The sequence below is a fragment of the Brassica oleracea genome, chromosome C9 (genome assembly GCF_000695525.1).
Source record: "Brassica oleracea var. oleracea cultivar TO1000 chromosome C9, BOL, whole genome shotgun sequence".
In the NCBI taxonomy this organism is placed as follows: Eukaryota; Viridiplantae; Streptophyta; class Magnoliopsida; order Brassicales; family Brassicaceae; genus Brassica; species Brassica oleracea.
The window spans coordinates 23,559,713-23,582,201 of record NC_027756.1 but is presented as its reverse complement, the minus strand read 5'-3'; the positions used below and the strand labels follow the sequence as shown (position 1 = coordinate 23,582,201).

The 22,489-nt window shown below is 35.0% G+C and overlaps 3 protein-coding genes across 4 annotated transcripts; 2 read left to right on the top strand and 1 right to left on the bottom strand.

Annotated features, from left to right (window-relative positions):
• Nucleotides 1–25: 25 nt before the first annotated feature.
• On the bottom strand, nt 26–4,104 carry LOC106319468 (pentatricopeptide repeat-containing protein At4g04790, mitochondrial). Of its 2 annotated transcripts, none has more exons than XM_013757799.1 (16): nt 3,855–4,104; nt 3,733–3,771; nt 3,063–3,656; nt 2,803–2,982; nt 2,671–2,747; nt 2,470–2,577; nt 2,285–2,398; nt 2,049–2,144; nt 1,802–1,900; nt 1,602–1,721; nt 1,385–1,489; nt 1,126–1,290; nt 920–1,047; nt 759–837; nt 345–562; nt 26–259 (listed from the first exon to the last, which is right to left on the bottom strand). In XM_013757799.1, the coding sequence occupies exons 1-16, from the start codon at nt 4,021–4,023 to the stop codon at nt 82–84; spliced, it is 2,469 nt and encodes an 822-aa protein (XP_013613253.1). In that variant the 5' UTR covers nt 4,024–4,104; the 3' UTR covers nt 26–81. The 2 variants fall into 2 exon arrangements, with proteins under 2 accessions (XP_013613253.1, XP_013613254.1); XM_013757800.1 differs by having other exon boundaries at nt 2,671–2,735.
• A 512-nt stretch (nt 4,105–4,616) lies between these two features.
• LOC106314605 lies at nt 4,617–6,062 on the top strand. Its single transcript, XM_013752452.1, has one exon. The coding sequence runs from the start codon at nt 4,617–4,619 to the stop codon at nt 6,060–6,062; it is 1,446 nt and encodes a 481-aa protein (XP_013607906.1).
• Nucleotides 6,063–10,419: 4,357 nt separating this feature from the next.
• LOC106313669 (peptide methionine sulfoxide reductase B3) lies at nt 10,420–11,752 on the top strand. The gene is made up of 3 exons (XM_013751548.1): nt 10,420–10,537; nt 11,266–11,422; nt 11,529–11,752. Exons 1-3 carry the CDS (start codon nt 10,443–10,445, stop codon nt 11,685–11,687), a joined length of 411 nt encoding a protein of 136 aa, XP_013607002.1. The 5' UTR covers nt 10,420–10,442; the 3' UTR covers nt 11,688–11,752.
• The last annotated feature ends 10,737 nt before the right edge of the window (nt 11,753–22,489 follow it).

Sequence of the window (22,489 nt, the reverse complement as noted above, 5' to 3'; positions counted from 1 at the left end):
CTGTGCTTTAGAATGGAGTATGAGTCCCTCTTCTGTACAAAATCACACCAAAGTGTGTGGAAACAAGCCAATACTACTTTCCTATTTTGTTGGGAAGACAATCCTTTTCTTTTTCGGTTTCTTCTTTTCTGGTGTCTGAGAATATACAATCTGGCTTTCTTCAATGACATGTTGTACATCTTTGTCATCTTTTGAAATTTTTGTTACCAATGTCTTGGCACCTTCCAAATCCCCTGCAGCCAGTAGAACCTGATACATCCTGCCAAACCCATAAACCATAACCAATGAACAAAGGATCTAATCAACTGCATTCATTTAAATACTTTGCTAAGTTTGTGGCTTGCCTAAGAAAGCTAAGGACGTTGCAAGGAAGTGCTGCAGATTGGTACTCTTTCCACACCAGTAAACCGTTTTTCATGTCCTTGGCATTAACACAAGCATGTAAGAGAAAATCCAGACATTTTCTTGAAGGAACAAACCCAAGCTCCTCCTTTATGTATCTTAACAAATCCATCCCCAGCTTCACCTCGGTTGGCTCTGTCTCTGCGATTGCCCAAAATACCTGATCCAAAACAGAAAACCACTGAAGACAAAGTACAGTAAAAGAGAAGGTAGCTACTAGCTACAGTCTCAAGCTTGAACATTATTCAAGAACATGGAATGTGAACGTTGCACATAGCTAGAGACATCTCCACGTTATCTTAGATGACTACATGAACACATTTTCCAGACACCCAAGGAAAGAAACAGAATCAAACCTCGTCGAAATGATACTCCACATGGATATCTTTCTTGGACAATCTAACCTCGTTCCGCTTCAGCAAATCAAGAACATTGCTATAACAAACACAAAGAGAAAACAAATCAAGAATCAGACATTTAGCAATGTTGTAAACAGTAGTAACTAATTATACTGTACCTCGACTTTCTATTGCGGACAGCGAACAAGATCATTCTGAAGAAACCATCTATCCAACTATGATCATCTTGCAGGTCATCAGCCAGTTGAACCAACGTATTCAAATCTCCATTTGAATCACAGTATTCCTACAGAGATGATGATCATAGCACTGAATATCAATCAGTCAATATATGATATTAAATATATGAAAGTGTAATACTTACAATAAGAGATATAATCGATTTTGGGTCTACTTGACATTTGGTTTCCTTCATTTCTTCATATAGAATCAATGCATCTGCCCTTTTTCCATGTGATGCAAGAGCTGATATAAGCTCACTTTTCAGCTCATTCTGGTATCTAGCCGGAACATCCGGGTCCAAGAGCACCTAAGGTATAATAAAATTTGAGCTCTTACTCTAATTGCTAAAAGAAACTCTGCGTTCAAGATTTTACAGACACAATGAGTACTTGTGTGTTTACCTGTTTTGCGTTTTCAAACTGGCCAGATGCTGCATATGCATCTATTAGGGACATGTATATTCGCTTAGTAGCTTGAACTCCTGCTTGCTTCATCTCATTGTAGTACTAATAAACCACACATATATATAAAAATCTCATTCACAGCATAGAGATAAAGAGAATAAAGCTTAGTAATGGCGTTTACACAAATCCATAAGACGAGAGATCTGAAACTTACCTTAGTAATAGTGTCTTCCCGATTACAGTTGTTTATTAGATAGCCATAAGTTATGGAATCAGGTTTAACGCCAGCTTCTTTCATTTGCTTTACGACCATTAACGCGCTGCACACATTTTTCTTCAAAAGCATACAGAAAACATAAGCTGAGAACGTTTTAAGAGACATTAGGAGCTCACAAAACAGGTCAGAATGTTTACCTCACGGAAATATCCAGCTAATATACAATTGAACATGCTAGAGTTTGGTTCCAGATTGAAGTTCTTCAAATTCCCAAGCATATTATACGCACCTTCAAACTGCACATAACACCATCAGATTTAGATCAAAACTTACGTTTAGAGATAAACAAAGCAGAAACTCTAAGAGACAACACAACCATCTCCACATTTGTAATATAAGGTTTGAGGATATACTCAACGATGAAATAAGTAGAAAGAAAGTTACATCTCTGATTCTAGTGCACAGACGTATCATGCTCCGGAAGTTCTCACTACTTGGTTTCACACTCTTTGTGCACATAATTGAATGGATTCTTCGCACCTGATATAGTTAAAGTATGAGGAAGATGATTATGGTGATCTCTAAAGTCTCAATAGCAATCAATGAACCGCCGTTTTAGCTAACCTATTCTCTCTTAGCAGCTTGCCGTATATAGATTCAAGCCAAATGAGAGTGCGTACCAAGTTAAACTCAAGAACTTCATCAATGGCATGCAGCAATGAATGTAGAATATCTGCGGTTATTGTCACACCTGCTTCACCCATTTTTTCAACTACATCAAGCGCAGTGACCACCTATGGCACGGAAGGAATAACCATTAGGGAGAGTACCAGAAAAAAAAAAAGGCGGTAAGCATAAAGTATACCTCATTCGAATCACAGCTATACTTAACAAGCTTTTCATACGATGTAGAAGAAGGCATAACATCGAGTTCTTCATGCATCTTATTGAACTTCAAGATGGTATCCTCAACCTTTAATTGTAGAAAATTAGATGGCATTGGTTAACTAAACAAAGGCTTTAAAACACTGATCTCCCAGTAATATGCATGATAAGTCCCCTTTACCGTCAGATTTGGGGTGCATGTAGAATAGATAGAGATGAGATCTGAAACGTTCTTCACTCCTTCATCTGCAAATGTTACTGAAAAACATATTACACAATGATTTGCTAGAGACATAAACACACGCTCCCTTACCATTTTCTCTTAGTTCCCATAGGAACTTCTTCGCAAGAGAGTCCAATGAAAACTTGCCAAGGTATCCAAATATATTTTCCAATAGGTCCAACGAACGAACTTTTGTTATGTCTATGATCTCAAAGAGCCTCTGAAGATGGTCCTTTTGCTCTTTCTTACACAGTGCAAGCAAATAATTTTCTGGTTTTCAAAGATCAAAATAAAGTTAAAACTTTCGGAGAAAGAGAGCAAAAACAAAACACAAGCGTCTGTTTTCTTACCTTGTAGTAATGTTAAACAGTGTCCATTACCATCAATAGCGCCACAAAGCTCCTCAACTTTCTCTCCGTCCCCAAGCTGGATCCAAAGAAGCATTTCATAGTATCCAAGCCTCTCAACCAAACCAGGACTCGTCTCGCTAATAACATCTCTAAAACTACGAAACTCATCAACCATATCCATATCAATCAAGTACTCAAGAACAGGACCGTAAACACTCTCTTCAATCTGGAAACCACGGTCCCTCATGGTTTTCAAAATCTCAAAAGCCTTGCCGATGTGGTCAAGAGCATACTCCAAATCATGGCTCTTCTCAGCGAGCTCAAAGTAGACTCCAACCATGGCATTGTACTCAGTCACACTCATCTCTTTGGCCACCCTGTCGAAAGCGCCGAAGGTGGCATCGGTGCCTAGCTTATGAGCAGAGTCTCTGAATATCTTTGCGAAACGGCGTGAGAGAGCGTTCTTCTTGTAAACGCGTCTCTCTTTCCTTTCGCGAGAGAGCTCTTTGGATCTTAAGGAGATGTCGATAGGGATCTTTGCGTTGAAACTTGGTATCTTCAATATGTTATCCTCCGTCTTCTCCAAAGAGCTTACTGAAAATGTGAATTGAATTTTAAGCTCGTTGATCCAAAAGAGTGATGAAAAAAAGACAAAAGAGGTAACACGTACCATGTAATAAACTCGAGATTTGGTCGGATAATGGCGCTTCTACACAAAAGAAAAGATGTTGGAAGATTAGACAAGGGTTGGAGATTAAGATGGGTATGGATTAGGAAAAACGTAACCTTTACCGGTTCCAGAGGAAGAGATTTTGGACCTGATGAGGTCTTTGACGGCTTGAGAAGTTCCGGGGATGTCTCCGTTCTTGACGGTGGCTGCGGATGGAATTGAAGATTGGGCGGAGTTTTTGATTCGGGAAATGAAGACTGAGCTTAGTTTGTTAGCTTTTGAGACCACCATGCTCGTCTTTCAAATGACAGATTGAAGATGAAGACGAAGACGAAGAAGGAGAAGAAGGATTTTGCTTATAAACCTCCCGCAGCTCCGGACAAAAGCCCCAGGGGGGATTCATGACTTGTTTTGAAGCTTAGGGGTGCCAATGTAATTAATTATATAAATTAGGGGTTTATAAGTAAATAAATAGATAAGCAAATAGGATTTTACGTTTTCACCCCTAATACTGATGTAAGCGTTTGATGTGCGTTTATTATATAAAACACGGAACTATAAAAGGGACGACGTACACAAATTTTTTCTTTTTTCTATGTTCTAAGAAAGCGAAAAATATTGAAAAAACTCTCTCGTTTAGAATCCCGAGGTGCGGGCTTTTGTCTGGGAACTGTTTCCCTTTGAATCGTATCCGTTCTTTTCCGAAAAATATCTCCGTATCTCAATTCTGAGTCGTTCAAGTTAGGGTTCTTCATCGAAAAGTCTAAAATTTCTTATCTTTGCCAAATTCAGAGACGATTTCTGAGAGTGCGAAGACGAAGAAAAGTGTGGTAAAGCAGTGTTCGAAGAAGGTTATTTCAAGGTCAAAGTTTGCAATTTCGAAAATGTCTGGAGCTCTGGATAAGGCTTTACTGGAGATGTCTCTGGAGGAAAATGATGAACCATATGTTCTACCAGACAGACCGGAGTACTACTCAACAGAGAGGAACTCCATGAGTCTCATTGGGAGGTTGCTGAATCCTCAGTGTCAAAAAATGTCAGATCTGATATTGGAGATGCCGCGCAAATGGCAGCTGTATGATAGGGTCAAAGGTGTGGCCTTGTCAAAAGATAGGTTCCAGTTCATATTCAAATATGAAAGGGACCTGCTAGATGTACTCAACAGAGGACCTCATACTAGCAATATGTGGTCGATTGTTCTAGAAAGATGGGTGGAAAAGCCACCAGTGGATTATCTACAGTATTTGTTTGTGTGGGTTCAAATGCAAAACATCCCCGTGAATCACTACACGCCGGAAGCTATCCATGACTTGGGGAAGTTCGCGGGAGAGGTGGTGGAGGTGCCATTTGACCCAGAGAAAGCGCAAACAAAGGATTATTTGAGAGTCAAGGTGAAGTTTGATGTCTCTAGGCCACTAAGAAGAGCAAAGAAGGTGACAATACTGGGTGGCGAGGAAGTCAACATTCTCTATGACTACGAAAGAATTCAAAAAAGGTGTTATACATGTCAGAGGTTAACACATGAGCAGTCTATGTGCCATATTGCTAATGCAATGAAGTTTAAGGGTAATGATGGAGGCGCAGTGGTGATGTCGGGGAAGAGGAAAGAGGTGACGCCGAGCCTTGATGTAGCTGATCCCCTGTTTGGATTAGTTCCTACAAATCTTCTGGGAACTGATCACCTAACGGGCAGACCTAAAATTGTTGAAGAAGTACTGGAAGGCATGCGCATCTATCTCAAAACAACTAATGGACCAGAGAAAATGGCAAGGGAAGAAAGAGTGAAGAATTCTCTACGCGATCTGGAAGATGATCCGATAGGACATAAGGCTTTTCTCAGTCTAGAGCCTCTGCCTTTGGTGATAGATGATCTTGACAAGGGGAAGGGGATTGTGTTTGACTTCTCCGCAAAAGAAGATATAGCTCCTAGGGGCACAAAGTTAATGGCGGGAGCTATCGCTGCCGGAAATAGAGTTCTCCAATCAGGCAAAATCATTAGTCAACCAGCAATGATGGAAGGAAGTGCAGAGTCTTTACAAACTGGGTCTCTTCAGGAAGGTTCAACGGGTTATAGCATAGGTTTCCATGAAACAAATGCTTTCGGCACCTCCCTGAAAAGGACCTATAAAAGAAGAAGGCCAGGTACTTTCACGAGGAAAGCCAACGGTAAAGGAGTGGCTAAGGTCTCATCTAAACCAGGGAAGCAGATTGGTGAAGGGGTGATCTCGGAAACTAAGAGGAAGGCAAGTGATGATGTCGAGCCATCTCAAAGCTCTGCAAGGTTTAAGAAACCATTGGTGGTCCCAAATGAGAGACCGTCCAATATTTAATGGCCATCTTGAGTTGGAATTGTCAGGGCTTGGGCCGTGCACAAGACCTGGTGATTCCGAAACTACGGGAGATGAGACGAGAACATTTCCCAGATATCTTATTTCTTATGGAGACGAAGCAAGGTAGAGATGAGTTGGTGGATCTTCAGGAGTGGTTAGGGTGTGATAGGATTATGACTGTGAATCCGGTTGGATACAGTGGAGGATTGGCTTTACTTTGGAAGAAGTCTGTAAACATTTCTTTTAAGTATGTTGATAAGCACTTGGTGGACTTCGGTGTACAGATGGGTAATGACTCCTTTTTTGTATCTTGTATATACGGAGAACCTGTTAAGAAGAACATACCAAGGTTGTGGGAAAGATTGTCGCGTATTGGGGTTCACCGCAAGAAGGCATGGTGTATGATTGGGGACTTCAATGATATCAGAAACAATGATGAAAAGATTGGGGGTCCAAGGCGCAGTGACAAGTCATTCCAACCTTTCAATGACATGCTTTTGGTATGTGAGATGGCTGAGTTACAAGCGTCTGGGAATAATCTTACGTGGGGAGGGTTGAGATGCTTAAAATGGATTCAGAGCAGATTGGATAGATGTTTTGGAAACAAGCAATGGGCCAGACTCTTTCCAGTGTCGAATCAAAGCTTCCTAGATATGAGAGGGTCGGATCACAGACCGGTCTTGGTTAAGCTGGTTGCGTCTACTGAGACGTACATAGGGAACTTCAAGTTCGACGGTAGATTCTTGAACAAACCGGGGGTTAGAGAGGAGATCAAGAAGGCCTGGTTGACAAACCATCAATTCTTTGGGTCTACTGTTTCGGACAAACTCAAAAGCTGTCGGAAGTCTTTGAGTAGATGGAAAAAGAAATTCAACCTCAACTCTAGGGACAAGCTAATGCAGATCCAGATAGCATTAGAAGCAGAGCAATCATCGAGCTTCCCGTCGGTAGTGAGGGTGAAGTATCTTAAAACCGAGTTGATCAAAGCCTACGAAGAGGAGGAGAAATATTGGAGACAGCGGAGCAAAGATAAATGGGCGACCAAAGGGGATCTCAACACGAGGTATTATCATGCTTCTGTCAAAACTAACAGGAACAGGAAGAGAATAGACAAGTTGATGGATGAGAAAGGGCAGTTACAGTTTTCTGAGGCAGCTAAGGCTCAGGTGGCAACGGATTTCTTCAACAAGTTGTTCAAAGCAGGGAGTGATGGAAACTATGAGCAGTTGTTTGAGGGCTTTACTGCTAAAGTCTCTGATACAATGAATGAGCTTCTGATCAGAGAAGTAACCAATGAGGAAGTCAGAGATGTGGTGTTCTCCATCAACCCAACAAGCGCACCAGGTCCAGACGGAATGTCTGGTCTCTTCTTTCAGAAATATTGGGGAACGGTGGGGTCTCAAGTGATAGAAGAAGTGAAGAATTTTTTCATTCAAGGGGTCTTTCCAAAGGAATGGAACTATACTCACTTGTGCCTTCTCCCTAAGATCACTGATCCAGTTCTAACGTCGGATCTTCGACCTATTAGCTTGTGCTCGGTGCTATACAAGATCATCTCAAAGATAATGACTAGCAGGCTCAAACCGTTGTTGGCTGATTTGGTATCTCCCACACAATCTGCCTTTGTTGAAGAAAGACTCATCACATACAACATTCTCAGTGCCCATGAGATGGTGCACGCTCTGAGAACGAATGATAAGATATCTAAAGATTTCAGGGCAATCAAATCTGATATGTCAAAGGCCTACGATCGAGTAGAGTGGGGTTATCTGAAGGCATTGCTTCGAGCACTGGGATTCGAGGAGGTCTGGATAGAGAGAGTTATGTTCTGTGTTTCTACGGTAACTTTCTCAACGCTGATCAATAATCAAGCTTTTGGATGCATACAACAGGGAAGAGGGCTGAGGCAGGAGATCCGTTGTCTCCATTTCTATTCATTTTGCGTACTGAAGGGCTGATTCACATGCTGAATATGGCGGTAAGAAATGGCAAGATCCAAGGTATATGCTTTGAAGAAGAAGGTCTGATGCTGCACCATATGCTCTTTGCCGATGACAGCTTGCTAATTTGTAGAGCAGAGGAGAACCAAGCAACATAGCTGATGAGGATACTATTGGTATATGAGAAGGCGACTGGCCAACAGGTGAGCATTGCTAAATCGGCAATAACTTTTGGCGCCAAGGTACCCGAAGAAGTGAAAACAATGATCAACGGAGTTACCGGTATTCAAAAGGAAGGGGGATCAGGAACCTATTTAGGACTCCCGAAATGCTTTAGCGGATCTAAGACGGAAATGCTTGCATATATTTATGACAAGCTTAAGGACCGGTTGTCAGGGTGGTTTGTTAAGCAGTTATCTCTGGGAGGGAAAGAGATCTTAATTAAGGCTGTGGCCATGGCTATGCTTATCTATGCCATGTCATGCTTTAAACTAACGAAGACATCCTGCGAAAACCTGACAAAGGCAATGGCGGATTTTGGGTGGAATTCTTTAGAACACAAGAGGAAGATGCATTGGCTAAGTTAGTTGAATCTATCATTGGCAAAAGAGCAAAGAGGTTTAGGCTTCAAGGATCTACAGAGTTTTAATCAAGCATTGCTAGCCAAACAGGCTTGGCGCATACTCAATGATCCAGGGTCTCTGTTTGCTAGAGTATTCAAGAGCCGGTATTTTCCTCACAAGGAGTTTTTATCTGCGACAAACGGCCCCAGACCTTCGTATGCATGGCGCAGCATAAAATTTGGTAAGGAGCTGCTCACAATGGGGATCAAAAAGAAGATTAGAAACGGCAAAACGGTTTCGGTTTGGGTCGATGCATGGATTGAAGGGGAGGTGATTAGGAGACCTCTAATGAAAAACATCTTTCTTGATCTCCTTCTCTGCGTAGATAAGCTGATTGACAAGGAAAATAGATGTTGGAATCTCAATACTCTACATGATCTGTTCTTTGAGGAGGATGTGATTAGGATCTTGGCAATGAAACCGGTTTATAAAGAAGAAGACTTCTAGGTATGGGAGCATAACAAGCATGGTGGCTACTCGGTCAAGTCTGGGTATTGGTTAAAAACCAGAGTGACAAGAAGCGAAGATATAAGAGAAGCGGAGGCCCTACCGTCTTTAAATGATCTCAAGACTGCAGCGTGGAAACTCAAAACTCCTCCCAAGATAAAAATGTTTCTATGGAGAGCGCTGAGCAATGCAATTTCTGTTGGGGAGTTGTTGGTTAAGAGAGGAATCAAGATGGATCCCTGCTGTCAAGCATGCGGATTCCAGGGAGAGTCAATCAATCACATACTCTTCACTTGTCCTATTGCGCGTCAGGTGTGGGCTCTTGCGAACGTCCCTTGTCCTGAAGGAGGTTTTGATTCAATCTCTCACTACTCAAACATTCACTATCTCTTGTCTCTGGGATCTAATAAAACAGTCCCAAGTATGGTGGTCAATGCGGTTCCATGGTTAACTTGGTTCCTATGGAAGAATATAAACAAACTGCTATTTGAAGGGAAACAAGAGTTTCTAATGGACCTGGTTGACAAAACTTTTGCGGAAGCTGAGATGTGGAACCTCGCTCAAGCCAATAAGCAGCAAGCGGAAGCGGCATAACGTGGAGAGGTTGCTCTGCAACAAAAAACCTGGAACCCTCCTCCGAGAGGTTTGGTCAAGTGCAACATTGGGGTAGACTGGATGAAAAGTACCAGTGTGGGAGGTGGAGCTTGGGTACTAAGAAATGAGAAGGGTAAGGTTGTGCTCCATGGTAGAAGAGCCTTTAGCGAGATCACGAGTCTCCATGATGTGAAACTGGAAGTGTTAGTTTGGTCAGTGGAAAGTATTGTGTCGCATCACTACGACAGGGTGCTTCGCGATTGATGATGAAGATCTTACTCAAATGATCCTGAGACCAAAAGCCTGCCCGAATTTCAAAGGTGAGACAAGACTTATTATAAGTAGATTGACAGGAATAGAATGGTGGCGACTTGTGAAGAAAGCAAGGGCAAACAACATAGGACCTCTCCTCATTGCTAAAGGGGTTACTAAAGGAGGACAGAGGCAGTCATATGTTGCATCAGGACCGCCGATGTGGCTTCTCAGTTACTTTGAGAATGAGGAAGTTTCATTCCCTGTTTAGGGTCTTGACTATTTTTTGGGGAAGTTTTTGGCTTTGGTATAGCGACTGACTTGTGGTGCAGTCTTTCTAATGGGGGTTGTTGTATCTCCCCTGGGTAGGTTTGTGTTATGGTTGCAGCAGATGCATCTTTTGTATGGGAACCTTGAAGTAAAATCAATATAATCTAACAGATGACAAAAAAAAATAAAAGGGACGACGTTTCTCCTCCTCGATTCTCCTCGCCCTATAATCGTAAGCTTGTATCGTGGTGAACATGGCGGCTGAGGGGTCGATGCAGAAAGGAGAGGAGGAGTGGCGTGCGGTTCTTTCTCCCGAGCAGTTGAGGATTCTCCGTCTGAAAGGCACCGAGTAAGCCTTTCTTTCTTTCTTCTCATTTCAAGTCTGGTTGAATCGAGTTTCAAACACATTGGGATACAAGGATGTATAGTAATGATTTAAGATTATACTCCTGATGAGTATATATATATGTGTTTGAAGATTGTATCTCTGTTACTATACAGCTGCTTGTACCTTTCAGAGGAAGTTTCTGCTGTAGATTTAGAACCTTTAAAGGAGACTACTCGATTCATTTTACTGATTGTAATTAAGCATTGTTTGGAGGTTATATAATGATACTTTCTTTTAAACTGGAGATGAAACCTTGTGATAACAGATTGTGATGATCTATGAGTCTCTTTTACCTACAAAGTGTACTACGTGAGGTCAACTCTTAGAACTCTGTTGCACTGTCTGCTTAATTGGCAGCTTGCATCAAAGGTTATACAACTTCTTCAAAGATACCATCTTTTGCTACTTTAAAAACTTGAGATGAGAGCTTGTGATAATATATAATGATCTCTGAATCTCTTTTACCTATAATGCATACGCTGAGAGGTCAATTTTAGAACTTGCTTGCATTGTCTGCTTATGATCTGTTATGTCTCTATGACCATGAAAATGTCTGCGTTGTCTTGGAGTTTCTGACTTTCTGGTATTTGAATATCATATTGAATAAGTGAACTCGAGACTACTAGAAAAGTTAAATGTCCTTTTTCTTTGTTTATCCAATTGTGGTTTGTTTTTTTGTTGATTTTCAGATACCCAGGAACTGGGGAATACATAGATTTCAACAAAGAAGGGATCTACGGTTGTGCACGTTGCAAAACGCCTCTTTACAAATCAACCACAAAGTTTAACGCAGGTTGTGGCTGGCCTGCATTCTTTGATGGAATCCCTGGTGCCATAACTCGAACCGTAAGACACTCTCAAAACCCAAAACACTTCATGAATTTGATCACCTAGGAATGTAAACTCTTTTGTTTTGCTGACATTACTCTGTTATGCATTATATATTTACCAGGCAGACCCTGATGGGAGAAGAATAGAGATCAATTGTGCAGCATGCGGTGGACACCTTGGTCATGTTTTCAAAGGGGAAGGTTTTGCTACTCCCACTGATGAACGCCATTGCGTCAACAGCGTTTCCCTCAATTTCACACCCGCAGAGCCTTCCTTGTAAATCAAATCTCGGGCATACAGTTTATGCCTTGAAGGAAAATTTTGTTTTTCCTGTCAATACCGAAAATTCAGCCAAAACCACAAAATCAAGTTTTTCCGCCAAAACAGGAAAATTGAGTTTTGCCGCCAAAACCACAAAACCGAGTTTTTCCGCCAAAATATGAAAAACGAATTTTCTCGCCAAAACTGCAAAATCAAATTTCCCGCCAAAACCGAAAAAATCAATTTTAATTTATGGCGGGAAAACTCGATCTTGCGGTTTTGGCGGAAAACCCCAATTGTGATTTTTTCCCGAAAAGCCTGACTTTTCGTTTTTGGCGGGAAACTCAAAAATTTTGTTTTTGGCGGGAAACGCAAAATTTTCGTTTTTGGCGGGAAAAACTCGAGTTTACGATTTTGGTGGGAAAACTCAGGTTTGTGATTTTGGCGGGAAAACTCATTTTCCGGTTTTGGTCAGAAAAATCGATATTTTGGTTTTGCCGGTAAAACTCGGGTTTGTGGTTTTGGCGGAAAACTTGATTTTTGGTTTAGGCTGGAAATTTTTTGTTTTTGGCAGGAAAAACTTAATTTTGCGGTTTTGGCGGGAAACTCGATTTGTGGTTTTGGCGAAAAAAACTTAATTTTTCGGTTTTGGCGAGAAAACTCGATTTTGATGCTCAACAAATTAGAAGAAAGAATCATATCATATCTTAATTTTTCTAATTTTATACTTAAAATTTAAGAACAAAAATAAATGAAATATATTTTTCATTTAAGTGGGCTAACCCTGGTACCAGCCCTAACCCTGGTACCAGCCCTAACCCTTGATTAAAATATGGTTAAAATATGGCTCGATTAAAACAGAGTTGGGCTTATAATAAACAAAAGAAGATTGGGACTAACCATGTAGTTAACATCCCTGATGCCTTTTCTTTCTTGTTTTCACTCAAGAGTGTGAAAAAGACGGAAATAAGAGTCATGTATAGGTGTGCCCGTATAAATAGTGTTGTGGTGGTCTCTCTTGTTTTTGTTTGTATTTTGTTTTAGTTATAGACATCACTTTGGTCATTGTTTGACACTACTATTTTCACAATTTATGATTGTGATTTTCTGAATAGTTTGAATATTGTTCCTGGATGCTTTTCATAGCTAGTTTGAATTCGACGTGGTAAATTCAATCCCAGCACATTCAATTAACATATTCAACCCAACTGTGTATTTGCCTCTAAATGTTATTATAACTGATATTTATCTCTGACTCCCCTTCTATTTTTGAGATTACTACTTTTGCTAATTCTTTTCTTTTATATTTGAAGAAAGAAATGATAGTTCTCTATTTTCAGAGAGAAAAATAGAGGAATACCCATGGAGTCAAATATTATTCTATTTTATAGTTACTATATTATAGAAGAAGATATCGAAAATACTATATTAGAATTAGGTCTAGAATTATTATTTTGGATCCGGAATCGATCCGAGATCCGCTCCTGAAAAAAGATATCTGGGAAGTCTGAATCCAGATCTAGATAGTAAAATATCAAATCCGTCAAAACTGAATCTGGATCCGAATATCTTGATTTTTAGGTCTGGATATCCGGATCCATATTTCTAAAAGGTTTTAAATTTTTAATAATTATATTTAATATATTATCATTCATACATAAAATTAGTTTTATAATGTTATATTTTAATTCTAATATTATATACATATAAATATATTTATAATTTTGTATAAATATTTAATTTATATATTATTTTAGAATTTTAGTTTTTTTTTATGAATCCGGATCCGGATACCCACAGGTAGTACGATATCTAGAAAAATATCGGAAATCCGGAGGTCACGGATCCAGATTTTAATTACACGGATCCGACGAATCCAGGTCTGGATACCTTAAATTTTCCGAGTATCCGGATCCGTCACACCCCTAATTAGATTGCTCTTGGTCTTTAAACTATAGATTAATTAATTATATTATCATATCATAATCTTTAAACATAGGATTTAAAACCTTCAGTCACATTATGACAAATCAACATTTTATTATGTTATTTCTAAAATTGTCAATATTACTAAAAATTGTTTATTTCAAAATAAAATATAAATCATTTTAAATATGGTAAACTTACAAAAGTCAAATAATTATATATAAGTAAACTTAATATATAATATATTTTCGAAAACTAACATAAAATATCATACAAATATAATAAATAACTTAAAAATGCAAAATATTTAAACAATTAGAACTATATAAATTTAAAACACGTGATTTTAAAAATATAGGTTATATGCTATTGAAATTATTCAATAATATGACTTAAAACCACTACAAGAAAAAACCAGTATTAACACATATGATTTAAAACAACTAATTATAATATGAAAAATCATTATTTTAGTTTAATATATTCAAAAAATTCAATATTTCCAAAAATTTGTTTATTTCAAAATAACATAGAAATCAATATCAAATAAGGAAAGTTAACAGAAATAAAAGTTTATATATATAAGTTAACTGAATATATAATAAATTTAAATTTTTTAAAAAAAATTATTTAAAACCTAGATGATGACTAATATAATTTAAAAACTATATAAATTTATAAATATACCAATCGTATTATGACACATCATTATTTTAGTTTTTTATTTATAAAGATGTCAATATTTTCAAAATTGTTAATTTAAAATAAATAATAAACCTATATCAAGTAAGTTAAGTTAATAAAACTATAACATTATAAATAATTAAAATTCATGTATAAAATATTTTTCGAAATGTAACAGTGAATAAAATACAAACTAATAAGTATTTTAAAAATGCTAGACTCTTAAAAGTTATAAGTAAATAAATTTAACTCATGATTTTTCAAATATTAGGCTATATGCTAATGAAAAATAACATATAATATATATATATATATATATATAAGTTAAAGGTATAAATAATTGAGAATGTTCACACAATATTTTTAAAACTTCAAAAATATATTAAACCATCATTATAAAACTAAGGCTATAAGCCACTGAGAATATACACATAGGATTATAAACAACCAATCAAAATATGAAAAACATAATTCTAGGTTACTATTTTTTTTTAATGGTAAAATTTTCAAATTGATTATTTCAATACAAAATGGTTCCAATATTAAATAACTAATAAATAAATCATTAAAATGTAATTGAATCATATTTATATATACACAAATATTTGGAAATTTAACATAAATCTATATTATTTAAATCATAGAAGTCTTCAACGTCAATGTTTAATAAACTTTCATTTTCTATACAATTAAAATGACTTTTTAATATTTTTTTATTAATTCATGTGTATTAGTCAATATTGGGGCTCCTGGATGAAATTCATAACTTATTTGGTGATAAATATGAGATTTCAAATATTTATGTTTACTAATGTTTCTAGCTAATTCTAGAAGATTTTTTGGAGAAATCTTCTATGTTAGATTTTTAAAAGTGTTAAGTAAATTCAATGTATCTTTTTAACTTTCAAAAGTGTTAAATAACTTCAAGAATATCAAATCATGTGATGTAATGTGTCTTTTTAGATTATAAGAAATAATTTTGAACTTACATGAGATTTAAAATTTCAACTTTAACTTAAAATTCAAGTTTGCTCTTTTGTGAATTTGCCTAAGTTTTCTTCTGAAGTCTTCTCTCTTAGTTTTAGTAAATTTGACTAAGTTTTTGTGTTATTGTGTTTTGTTATAAGTTGGTAGAATGGTTAAAAAAATTCTTGGTACGTTGTATCAATAACTTCAAAAATGTCAAGTACTTTGGGAAAAACATGAACATATATACCAAATTCTTTTGATTAACATCTCTTCAAGTTTACAAAAGAATTCACAACTAAAATAGTAGACATACAAATCATAAAACATACCATAAACAAAACTATTACACATGGAGCTAGATATCATTCCTCAACATATATAAGCTTGGACTCCACTTGGCATCATTCTTTTGTACCACCTTGCGCAGAAGACTTCCCGAAGACTTTGCGGGAAGTCTTCTAGCATAAAATACATTAGAAGACTTCCCAAGAAGTCTTACAAGAGTCTTCCAAGAGTCTTCTGAGAGTCTTCAAAGAGTCTTCTGAGAAGTATTTCAAAATCTGACTCAGATCTGAAAAAATCTGCATTTTCAAAAGCATTCAAATGGCTTCAAAATAGAGAAAACTTCAAAAATAAATTCTTTATGCTTAAATAATTAACAAAACAATCACATTAGGTTGAATCTATAACTTTTTAGAATCTAATTATAAAACACACAAAATACATATCCAAAATTTGTATCACTTTGGGCATAAGACTTCAGAAGACTTCCTCAAGACTTCGTGAGAAGTCTTATAGTATAAAATGCATTAGAGGATTTCCCAAGAAGTCTTTTGAGAGTCTTCCAAGAGTCTTCTGAGAAGTTTTCCAAAGTCTAACTCAGATCTGAAAAAAATCTGCATATTCAAAAACATTCAAATGACTTCAAAACAGAGAAATGTTCAAAAATAAAATTTTTTAATGCTTAAACAATAAACAAAACAATCAAATTAGGTTGAATCTATAAATTCTTAGAATTTAATATATAAACACACACAAAGTACATATCCAAAATTTGTACCACTTTTGGAAAAAGACTTCGGAAGACTTCCTGAAGACTTCATGGGAAGTATTCTAGAATAAAATGCATTAGAAGATTTTCCAAGAAGTCTTCCGAGAGTCTTCCAAGAGTCTTTTGAGAAGTTTTTCAAAGTCTGACTCAGATCTGAAAAACCTGCAAATTCAAAAGACTTCAAAAAGAGAAAAACTTCTAAAATATAATTTTATACTTAAATATTAAACGAAACAGTCACATTAAGTTGAATCTATAGCATTTTAGAATCTAATATATATTTTTTTTTTTTGTGCAACAGAATCTAATATATAAAACACACAATAATACATATCCAAAATTTATAGATCTACCTTTGAAGGAGTGAAAGATGAGAACCATGTTATGAAAAATCTGCAAAAAGAAGATAAATTAGTGAGAAGACATAAACAAAAAAATGAGAAATAGATTTAAAGTTTGATGTTTTGATGTTCAAAAAGATTAGAGAGAAGTTGGAGAGTTTTTGAGTGAGAAACATTACATTTCGTTGCAGCCATTTGAAAGGAAGAAAGATAATGTGTAAATTTTCTTTATATATGGAGACAAAAATTCCAATTAGGTTAAATATTTTCGATACAGAATATTTCTTGGGAAGTCTTCTAGGAGAAGACTTCTTTCTAGATCCAAAAATCAAATACATAAGAAGACTTCTGGAAGATTTCTGGAAGACTTCGCTTTAGGCGGGAAACCTAAATTCTATTAAAATTTAGGCGGGAATACGTCAGAAGACTTCTGGAAGTCTTCTAAAAGTTTTTCAAACCATGACCTAATCAAATAACTAACTAAATAGCAAAAAACAATTTTTTTTTTTACAGCAGCAAAAAACAATTCATTAAACTTAAAATCAACTTATAAAGCGTTTAATATACACAAAACTAAACACATGTAAGTCAAATTTTTTTAAAAAAAGTTAAGATTCTAAAATGAAACCCTAAATACAAACAATACTATAACATGTGTTACTAAACCCTAAACCAAAGTCTTACAGACCCTATAACCAAATAACTAAACAAAAACACTTCCCTAAACTTAAAAGAAACTTAGAAAGTGTTTAAATCAAGTAATTAGATAGTCACTAAACACATATATTTCAAACTAAAAAAAAATTAAAAGATAATATTTCAAAATCTAACCTTAAAAATACCAACAATACTATAACATATGTTACCAAAACCTAAACCGAAAGCTATCATGACTCAATCTACATCCATTCATCTTTGTTAAAAATAATTTAATTTTAGTAAATCTAAATTTCATAATTTAGAAATGTTTATTAATACATGATTTTGATTTTTTTCTCTTTCAAAATATTTTTTATAAAATTTATTAATTACTTTTAAAATCTAATACATGAGAAGACTTCCCCTAGAAGACTTCTACAAGACTTCTGGAAGACTTCGATTTAGGCGGGAACCTAAACTCTTCTAAAATTTAGGGGGAACCCTAAATTATACTAAAATTAAGGTGAGATATGTCAGGAAACTTTTTGGGAAGTCTTCTGTGAGTCTTCCAGACCCTATAAACCAAATAACTTTAAAAGCAAACATTTCCTTAAACTTTTAAGATACTTAGAAAGTGTTTAAATCAAGTTATTAGATAGTCACTAAACACATATAGGTCAAAAAAAATTAAAAAAAAAAACAAAAGATAAAGATTTCAAAATCTAACCCTAAATATACCAACAATATTATGACATATGTTACCAAACCCTAAACCAATGACTATCTTGAGTTGATCTACTTTCACTCATATATGTTGAAAATAATTCAATTTTAGTAAAAAATAAATTTACATCATTTAGAAATGTTTATTATTACATGATTTCAATTTTTTTTTCCATCAAAATATTTTTTATAAAAAAATTAAATTATTTTTAAGATCTATTGAACGAGAAGACTTACAAAGAAGTCTTCTCATGCAGAAGATTATAATGGTAAAACTGATCAATACATGTTTTTTGTTTAGTCATAAAAGGTTGTAATTTCTCTAGCCTTTTAGATTACTTTTGCATTTGATTGAATTTGAGGTACAGTTTTGTATTTAAAATCAAATTTTGAATCATTTTTGGCAATTTCCTAAAAAAAAATCCAAATTACAACAAAGGATAGCTGCCCCGCGCGTAGCGCGGATAAACCACTAGTTATTAATAAAATCTAGGTCAAGACTTGGATCTTCGATTTGATTGATCACACCGTGGATAACGGTTTTGCTATCGATTTGTTCACTGTTGACATACCCGAACCCAGATGATCCTCTTGTGCCAGAGATAGCTCTTATGTACAGCAGATAAAACCAAGTACGAGTCAACTGCGAGAAGCTGGACACAGAAGTACGCCATGGGATGATAAAGACTCTCAAATGGTGGTCGAAGACCAGCAAAATCTTAAAACGTCATTTCTCATTCAAATATAATAATATATCAAAACTGCATTTGTTGGAGTTTAGTAAACGCTATTATGTGATCATAATCGAGCAACTTATAAGCTCTTTCTCCTCTCCTGTGTCTTATTTCAACAACTTAATATGAAAACTTATGAAAAGTACACCTAGAATCCCAATTTTGTAGTACATCTGACTTGGAGTGAGACACTCACACATAAAAACAAGACAACCATTATTGCTATAAAGGACTGGCCAAAACTCTTGAACGAAGGTTCTCTCAGCAACCAAATCTTACATAGTGAAAAAGGCAAATAGCTCAACTCCCTTGGCATCTTTCATTTCATATAACTCAGACAACAAAAGATACAAACAGATAGTAACATTGGAAAATTCACAAATGTGATTGTTTTTTTTTTACAAAACACAACTTTTTATTTTAGAAAGTTTTGCCATATACAAATTGATGGGTTGTTAAGCACATATATTTATTTTGTAGATTTAACTTAACTATTAATAAAAAGGGAACGTATGGGTATTATTTGAGCAGAAAAGTATAATTTTGGTCGCTCAAAATTGTGAAAAAGAATAGTAAAAGTTTGGAATCTATAACTGATAGGATTCATTTCAGTCAATAGTCAATTCTTGTTGTTGTGCGTATGTTTCCTTTTGTGCACTCTCTTAAATTTGTAACGTAAAAAAAATACTAAATATACGTTGACATCAAACCAGTAACGTTTTGGAATGCATTACTACAAATCTTATTGATTTGTTTTTCTACTCTACAATCATCTCAGGCGGTAAAGGGACTTCGGCTGAGGTGCCCGCAATCACGAGTTCGAGCCCCGGCCACAGCGGATTTAACATGGTTTCCGTTTGGCCTCCAGAACCTTCTTCGCCAGTTCCGGTTGGACGTGGTGGGATAGTCGGACTAAGTGAGAGGTCCGGATACCTGGATTATCAAAAAAAAAAAAAAAATGGATTAAAAAAAAAAAAAAAAAAAAAAAACATCTCTTCAACAAACGCACTACTAACAACAAACCAATAACGTTTTTGAGGGTTTTACTACAAATCTCACTAATCTGTTTTTCTATGTTATCAGTTTTCCCTTCCGCACGTGTCCTTGCATTCATTGTCTTGCTTAATATTCTCTTCAGTAGGCCTGGGACGGATCGGGTATCCGGGCAATTTTAAGATATCCGGATCCGGATCCTTATCCGGCGGATCCATAATTTTACTATCCTTATCCGGATCCGGGGTTCGCGGATATCCGGGTGTCGGATATCCTTCTAAAAATTATAATATCCGGCGGATATCCGGATCCGGATTTGGATCCTTAAAATAAATAAAAAATAATATTAATATATATAAAATATTAACAATAATTTAAAAATAAAAATATATATAATGTTTTTTATTATTTCTATGTATAATATTACAAAATTTACATAAAATTTATATATACTATTATAAAAATGAAAATATATTAAATAAAATTAGTTTTTATATATAGATATTACTATTTTTGAAATAGTTATTAATAAAATTTACGGATCCGGATATCCGGACTAAAAAATCAAGATATCCGGATCCGGATTCGGCTTTGACGGATCCAACATTTTACTATCCGGATCCGGATTCGGCCTCTCCGGATATCCGGATTTTCGGATCGGATCCGGATCGGATCACGGATCGAATCCGGATCTCGGATAAAAGTTCCAGGCCTACTCTTCAGTGATACAATTTTATTCCGTAGACTTTTAAGTCCTATAAAATTAACGATATAATAATCTTTTATGACAAGTTTTCTTAACAATTGGATGATCAATATTCATTTTCCGGGCCGCTTCTTCGATTGGAAGATCAATACACATTTTTATCTTCCAATTGAATAAGTTGTTTGAAAAAGAGTATTTGTTCTACAATTGCTAAAAATGATTATAATCATTACTTTTTAGAAAACTGAAAATCTACAAAAGAAAATTACATCATTCAAAAGGATGTTAAATATGACAACAAATGTAAAAGTGAAGAAAACGTGCTGAATATGAAATTGATAGATTGGAAATCAACGAGATTTGTAACAAAAGTGTTCAAGTAGTTTTGAGATAATTAAAGACAACTTGCGTCAGTTACCCCATTGTTCATCACAAAGTATAATCACCATATTTATTCCCTTTGCTTATTACCTGTTGTAATCGTTTGAAAAAAGAAGCTTAAAGGCTTGTTCAATTTTTGCGTATTCTCTTAAATTTGTAACAGTAATCCAGCTTTAAAAAAAATTCAATGTACGTTGTCAACAAATCAGTAACGTTTTTCAGTGCTTTACTACAAATCTCATTGATTTGGTTTTCTAATCTATAAATATTCTCTTCAACAAACCTACTACTAACAATAAACCAATAATGTTTTGTAGTGATTTACTACAATTCTCAATGTTTTGTGTTCCTAATTTATCAGTCTTCTCTTCAACATGCATCTTTACTTTTATATTTGTTGTGGTGCTTAACAACGTCTTCAGTGGTGCAACTTTCTTGTACAGACTTTTAAATTTTCTATGAAACCAACAATATAGCAAGTTAAATCTGAAGGACATCAATATGCATTTTAATCTTCCAATTGTAGAAGTTGTTCAGAAAAAAAAATCATTATCGTACAATTGTCAAGAAGTTATTATGTTCTTAGCACTTTATTCAATGATGAGTTTTTTCGAGAAATTTAAGTTTTTCTGCGAGGTCAATGAAGGATATAACCCTCTGATCCTACAAATCTTCTTGATAATTCTACTCACTCTTGGAACAATTTCTTCGGTATCAATACTATTAAAATGCATACTAATGTCCTTTAGCATTAATTTGTCCTACAATTGTGATGATCTTGTTTATTTCTTTCATTATTACCGGTTCGGATCATTCTAAACATAAATAGTAAATAATCTAGATTTTATACTCGCACTAATAATTTTAGTTTATGATTTATAATAATTGTAATTTTCTGAAATGGAAGTTTATATAAATATTTTTTTGTGAAAATGTATTTAAAATAGGATTTTCTGTTTTTAATTTATGTTAATTTGTTTATCACATTATATCTTTTAAAATAATTATTTCTTAGCTATTTATTGTTTGAATTTACAAATGTATAAATCATATTTGTAAATGTATTTATAATGTTTATAATTTATAATTTTTATATTTTTAATATTATGTATTTTTCTCGATGCATAGAAATTGGTAATACACTATTGTAAATATTTTTATCATACATTTTACCTATTTTATCATACATTTTACCTATCATGTTGCTCGTTTAATATGACTACAATTGTAGTTGTTTTTTATCATACATTTTTATTATTTTCGTACATCTTAATCAGACATTAAAATTACCTATCGTGATTCTTGATTAATATAGATAAAATGTATGATTAAAATTTTTCACTACACTGTTGAATTCATATTGTGTATGATAATATGTATGTTAAAAGTTATAGTACATTTTACCTATCTTCTTATTTGATAAATTGATTAGCATATCTATATATTATATCACCATACTGATAAATACATATTGACCATTCTTCCTATTGTTCTTAAAGTGTCTTTCACACTCTACTCTCTTGTTGGTATTCTATATAAATTTTATTTAAAATTGATCTAACTTATTGACTTGCGTCAGTAGACATTGTATTTTTAAATTATTTATTATAAACATTATTTTCTAAATATATTTATTCAAAAAACTCGTATGAGATCATTTTGTTTTTATGTATT